Source organism: Suricata suricatta, chromosome 5 (genome assembly GCF_006229205.1).
Source record: "Suricata suricatta isolate VVHF042 chromosome 5, meerkat_22Aug2017_6uvM2_HiC, whole genome shotgun sequence".
NCBI classification, from domain to species: domain Eukaryota; kingdom Metazoa; phylum Chordata; class Mammalia; order Carnivora; family Herpestidae; genus Suricata; species Suricata suricatta.
Window position 1 is genome coordinate 84,491,594 of NC_043704.1, and position 6,915 is coordinate 84,498,508.

Consider the following 6,915-nt stretch of genomic DNA (forward strand, 5'->3'; position numbering starts at 1 on the left):
TTGTAAGTCCAAAAACCCAGGAGCAGCAAATAGCTTTGCGTCCTGAAATGAGAGGACGTTCTATTTGCTCTTGAAGAGAAACTGATTCTCAAGGAATCAGAAATACCACCGTTACACCAAAATGTAAAATAAAATCCAATTCGACCTGCTTGCAGAAAGAGAGCTCTCTGCCATGGGAAATCTTGGCCTTGTCTTAGTAATCTATTGTCCCAGAGAAGTCTCATAGTTGAAATAAGAAAGTCAAGTCCATTATTTCCAAAAAGCTACAGAAGCAAATCATAAACACTGAAAACAAGAATGATAAAACTGGACAGCATTATGAGCAGGGAGGGTGGTTACAAGTCTCCCTGGGTGATAGGAGAGGCAGGCTTCCCGGGAAGTTTTTAATAGAAAATAACTATGTAAGACACCAAACTAATTCTCTGGTTTGGACAATTTCTTTTTCTTTGGAAAGCTCCTTCTACAGCTGCTTACTCTAGAACTCCAGGGGCTGTGTCCCTTTGGATTTTATCCACCCTTTCACAGTGAAGTTCTGAAGTGTTTCCCTCCTTCCTCTGTCTTTAAAGGATCTAACTAATAGACAAGGTCCCCTAAAGAAATGTACCCAACCATCTTCCAACTTCAGTCAAAAAAAAAAAAAAAAAGCAAAGGAAAGAAATAAATCAACCCTCATCCTCAATCTCACTTGTGGCTGTCCAAAGCACTCTGTATTCTGAAGGCAGAAAAAGACAGCATAAAAAACAGAGTGAGGTGCAAATTATTTTAAGGCAATAATGGGGGGAAGGTGGTGAAAAGTGTTGGAGAAGTGTTAATTCAAGTTTCTGCTAAAGCTCATGGCAAAGGAAACTCCTTCCATGAAGCAAAAATATGAGGACCTGCTTTGCAAAATTCTCCAAGAGCAAGAAATAAAGGGAGGGGGGGGTATAGAAAACTCTTTTCGTTACAATAAATAAATAAATAAATAAATAAATAAATAAATAAGCAGTGCCAACTAGCAGGCAACCAAACCCCAGTCAAACTTCAATCCCAAAGCAGTTAGCTATAAACTGTTAGCAGTTGAAAAGTAAACCTGTGCACACAAAGGCACTGTTTAATTTTCTTCTTGTAAGGGTTCTAAATGAAGACCCAATCACTATGCAGTTAAGCGGTATTTCTTGTCCCCCTGAGGCGCTGATCAGTTCTTTTTAATGTGAGAAAACTGGTGACTGAAAACCCGTCAATGGAGCTCCCACAACAAAAGTTCTGAAAAGCTGAATGAATTGGGTTTGTAATTACTGCATCCCGTCCCCCCACCCCTTGCAGCTTATCTCTTATTCATTCACCTTATATTATAGTCAAGGAACCTTACTCTCAAAATCATTCCCTTACCATTTTACCCAAGCCACGGAGGAACTTATGACAGAGCAGAAATGGAATCCTTGCCTGGTCCCCACTCACCCCGCTACACCTGGAAGTGTTCAAGCCAATAGGTGGGAACGGAAGGAGGGACTATCTCGTACCCCAATTTACTCTGAGTGTACTAGAACTCCGAGTACTCAGCCTATGGAGACTTCCATTTTAAAACCCGAATTTTATTGGCAAACAGCAGTGTGTGCCCTTTCTAAATTCAGAACCTGCCTGAGTCTTTGAAATCCTGTGACATCTCCACTTAGACAAGGCAAAGGTTATAAATAATTCCCCTCCCCTCTCTTCCTAAACTGCAAGGCCCTAAAAGACCTTGCCAGATGTGATATAGAATCTAAGATAACTTACTATGTTCTTATTTCTTTCTTTTAAATCAAAACCAGCAAATGAGATTGAAAAAGAAACTATAATCCCCCCCAACTCTCAGCTCAAGAAAAGGTTTTATGAAAAAGTCAGCTTTAGAATGCCAGGGCTCTGTGTGTATTTCAATCCAAGGCATGGCTGATGGAGAAGATTCTCCTGAGATTTCCTACTGTAAGAATGTGTCGGTTCTAGAAATAAGTACAGCTATTACAACCAAATCTAGTAGCAGACTAAATAATTAATTGAAGCGTTGCTCTTTGACCCTGGAAAAGTCCAGTAGGGACACGTTTATAGTAATAATACCTCCGAATGAGCCCTTGTCAAATATTCATTTAGTGGTTAATGTGAGCCATTTTCCCCTGGGACCGTCTGTAATACCAGCTTCCCAGCATTGGCAAGAAACCTTGCTAATCTACTACAGCTCAGCAAAATATTTTAACGCTCTTTATTTAAAGTGGGGGCGGGGAGTGTGGGGAGAGAAAAAAATTGTAGAGGGAACAAACTATAATCTCACCCTTCTACACATTTCCATTCCATGTATAAGGTTAACAAACATTAAATTCACCCCCTTTGGCTGGAAATTGGATGGTTTTAAGTGAAGAGAATAATATCCCAATGAAGAAACTGAACATTCAACAACTAACTTCAGCATTGAGAGATAACCATCTCTGGGCAAGTTTGATTTATTCCCTTCTTGGAAATCATATTATAATGAAGATATTGTATGTTCAGTATTAATCTAGTCATGAAACTACACAACTTGGGGAATCATTTAATCCAATCAAATATATATATATATATATATATTTATTTATTTATTTATTTATGCCATAACTACATGCCACTTTCCTCAAATGCAGTTTATCAAAAGAATGTATTTACCAACAAAATAATTTGGCTTTCAGTTAGTTAGGGGATATGGAAGAATAGGAGGGAAAATGGGAGTTCTCTTGTTTTAGGCAGAACGTGACAATCACTCAAAACTAGTTCAACTTCCTACAATTGCTCATTTCCCTCTTGCAAAATATTTGAACCTGAGCATTTTGCCAAAAAAGTTGTTGCTTTTTTAAGTCTGATCCTGTGGGTTCTTTTTTACTTACTTATTTTTTTAAAGGAGCCTAGTGCAGTGCAATTACTCAGAACCCAATACATATTTCTAGTATATCTCTATTTTTTCAAATATATACAGTCCATATAGTTGATTGGCTCACATTCCGAGAATATCCTCCCCACCCCCCAGCAAGATCATTTGGATCTTTATTCAAAGTTTCTTTTATTCGTATGTGTGAGCAAGAACTGGCGAATGTGCTCATTACCACGTGAATAATCCGTATATGCATTACAATGGCTGGCCAGGCCGAGGGAAATTCTTTTAGAGTCTCTGCATTAATTAGGGGGGGGAAATGCCTCGCTTAGAATTGGGAACTGGCATAATAATTGTCCTTTACCCTAAAATTAGGATTTTAAGAAAAGAAATAAATAAAAACCAACATACACCTAAAATAAAGTCATCCATATGAAATAAAAATACAGAAAATATGAGGGTATATCCAGCTGAGCCCGGAATTAACATTAGCGACACCACGAGAAATAAATACTTTCTTGGAAAACGCGAAAGTGCAAACCAACGGGCAGAGCTAACTTAGTGGCTGCAGCCGGTATTTTACTCAAGGATGGAAGGCGCTGCCGGATCCCAACTTCTCCAAAGTTGTAGCAAGTTGACCCAACAAGCCCTTCAAATGCGGGTAGCAAACCCACGCTCTCAAGTATGCCTGACTCGTGGTTCCTGGTCCCCTTTAGTGGGGGAAGATGAGCGAGGTAAGCCGTAAATAAGGAAGAAAAGTCCCTGAGTCGGTTTTACAGATTCTCCGGCTGAGCCAAAGCGCCGGTCGGTTGTGATGTAGAAACATCGCTAATCCAAAGACCGTGGCGATCCCCCAACTTTTCCGCTCCCACTGTGGACAACTAGAGTCTTTCTTTACCTTTCCTAGGGCAAAAGAAAACAACAAATCCAATCTTGTTTCCCCACCCCTTACCCCTCCCCCTACTTCTCTACTACTGTACTAAAACATGGTTAACAGATCAAAAGCATAATCATCTCCAAATGTGATTAGCCCGGACAAAGTAAAATATCTACCTCAGAGTTGATTGTTTTCTTCTTTAATATGGCTGTTGCCTGGCTTCTCTTTTGCTTGTTATCAATCAGCTGCAGAGATATCCGATTTGGGACTACAGGCTTGGACCCGCGCTGCCAATTTAAGAAATGGAATTCGTAGAGGGAGAGAGAGGAAAAAAGAAAATAAATAATAATAATAATAAGTAGCCGTGATAAGCCAAGGGGGGGGGGGTTGTAAGATGCTCTTTGCTTTCCTTCTCCCTAAACAGGAGAATGTAGAGGAGAAAGTTTATGAAGTCAAGGAACAAAGAAAGCAAACCACTTGTTTCCTCTCAAACAATAGCAGGGCTGAAGTAATCCAAACACCCACCCAGTAGATGAGCACTTTGCATGTCTAGTTTGCAATTATTCCGATACAAGAAGCATCATTTTCCCCTATAACCAGGTTTCCAAAGGGCCATTGTGTATTGAAGAAAACGAAAACAAAACCAGCCAACCTGGTTCGGATTTGGCTCAATACCCCATCTGCTGAGCCACATGAAAAATTTCAGAATTGACTCCTTTCTGGCAACAAGTGGCATAAATCAGTTTTAAGTATAAGTCCCCATCATGCTTATTCATGCTGCTTAGGAAAGGAGGGGGTGGATTTACAATATATGTCTCTAGTTTCTATTTTAGAAATGACACAAGCATTTCAATTTTTTGAGAGTACTTATTCAGTTAATCATTCAGACATTTATTTGTTGTAGTTAACATTAGCACATGCTACTGGACTAGAATATCAAGGTTTTAGGTATTTTGCTTTCTTGACTGAGCACAGTATATACCCCAAGGAGTTATGTTAATCAGTGGTATCCAAATAAATGAAAGACTCAAGCGTAATTTCAGTGTCCATATTTCAAAAATTTATTTATCTCAAACTGTGCATAATGGAGTAAAAACTTAAGTTGAAAATGTACCTGTTATAAGGATGGTATTAGTTCAAATATATACACGAATTCTCGGCAGACTGATTCAAATAATACAGAGCCGAATCTTTAAAATACAACTACGGAAAATAAAGTGGGGGGGGACCTTAAAATATCACAATAAATTTACAGAAATATTACAAACCATAAGAAAATATTTCAAACACAGTAATTTCATGTTGCTTTTTTTTTATCTGAACAAAATGGAAAGTTGGGAAACAAAAGCTATTATAAATTACCAATGATGTCAACCTGTGTGGCCATTTTTGCTTTTAACAGTAAGTTAAAAAAATTTAGTACAATCTAAAACTTTTGCCCCTTTAAAGACCACGGAGATGGTTTTGCCAGTACTTATTCTAAATTTTTCCTTTTGTACAATTTTGAAACAATTAAAATGTCCAAATCTGAATAATTTTCTTCTTTCCACGTTTGCAACTGTCCTAAATTTCAGGTGCAGAATCAAAATTCAGCAAGAAGCCTCTCCTCGAAAAATATTGGCAAATTCTCAGCTTATAAACAATGGACATTTTGATTGCCATGTTTATCTCGATAAATACTGTACAAAAGTTGCTTGCAAATATTAAAACATTTTTTTCGTCGCTTGGAGACTAGCTCTAAATATTATTGGTAAAGACTTTTGCAAACTTTCTGCAAAGCTCCTACCGTATCACTAGAACTTTTAAAAAGTTTTGCGTAGTTTTCTTTCCTCCAGATCTATACAAGGTCCATTCCCTCGCCCGCCCCGCCCCCCCCCCCCCGGTTTCCTCTGTACAAAAATAGTCCCCCAAAAAGAAGTCCAGGATCTCTCATAAAAGTTTTCTCGTCGGCATCACGGTTTTTGCGTGAGTGTGGATGGGATTGGTGTTCTCTTTAGCAGCTGTCATTTGCTGCGGGTGATGACTTTTTTTTTTTTTTGAGCGTACCGGTTTTGTTTTGTTTTTTTTTTTTCTCCATGCTGTTTCTTACTCTCCTCCCATTTCCCTCGTTCTTCTTTGAAAATTCCTCCCCCCATCTAGTTCACTGTCCGGCCCTCACATGTGCGAGAGGGGCAGTGTGCCGTTAATGGCCGTGCCGGGCACCGGGCCGCTCTGGTAGTGCTGGGACATGTGAAGTCTGCTGGGGGCGGCGGGCTCCGGCACCTCGGCGCCGGGGAGGTACATGCTGATCATGTCCCGGAGGTCCCCGGCCTGGCAGGGCGCCCTGGAGTGGGAGGAAGAGGTAACCACGGGGGGGCTGGAACTGGCCTCGGACTTGACCACCGAGCCCATGGAGCCAAGCGCCATGCCAGGAGTGCCCTGCTGCGAGTAGGACATGCTGTAGGTGGGCGAGCCGTTCATGTAGGTCTGCGAGCTGGTCATGGAGTTGTACTGCAGGGCGCTCACGTCGTAGCGGTGCATGGGCTGCATCTGCGCGGCGCCGTGTGCGTTGAGGCCCGGGTGCTGCGGGTAGCCCAGCTGGTCCTGCATCATGCTGTAGCTGCCGTTGCTCCAGCCGTTCATGTGCGCGTAGCTGTCCATGCGCTGGTTCACGCCCGCGCCCAGGCCAGCGCCCACCCCGACCCCGCTCGCCATGCTGTTGCCGCCCGGAGCCAGCAGCCCTCCGGGCAGTGTGTACTTATCCTTCTTCATGAGCGTCTTGGTTTTCCGCCGGGGCCGGTATTTATAATCCGGGTGCTCCTTCATGTGCAGCGCTCGTAGCCGCTTGGCCTCGTCGATGAACGGCCGCTTCTCCGTCTCCGACAAAAGTTTCCACTCGGCGCCTAGGCGCTTGCTGATCTCCGAGTTGTGCATCTTGGGGTTCTCCTGGGCCATCTTGCGCCGCTGCCCGCGAGACCACACCATGAAGGCGTTCATGGGCCGCTTGACGCGGTCCGGGCTGTTCTTCTGGTTGCCGCCTGCCGCCGCCGCGGTGGAGTTGCCGCCGCCGCCGCCGCCGCCGCCCCCCGAAGTTTGCTGCGGGCCCGGCGGCTTCAGCTCCGTCTCCATCATGTTGTACATGCGGGCGCTGTGCGCGGGCCCGGCCCGCCGGCGGCCGCCGACCCTCGGCCCGGCCGGGACTTTGGGG

At 43.1% G+C, this 6,915-nt stretch overlaps 1 protein-coding gene across 1 annotated transcript in view; it reads right to left on the minus strand.

Annotated features, from left to right (window-relative positions):
* Positions 1-4,765: 4,765 nt before the first annotated feature.
* SOX2 (SRY-box transcription factor 2) overlaps positions 4,766-6,915 on the minus strand; it is a 2,424-nt gene continuing 274 nt past the window's right edge. Inside the window, exon 2 of the mRNA XM_029939813.1 lies at positions 4,766-6,890. Coding sequence (XP_029795673.1) covers positions 5,883-6,848 — 966 coding nt within the window. The 5' untranslated portion in view covers positions 6,849-6,890 and the 3' untranslated portion in view covers positions 4,766-5,882. The remainder of the gene's footprint in view (positions 6,891-6,915) is intronic.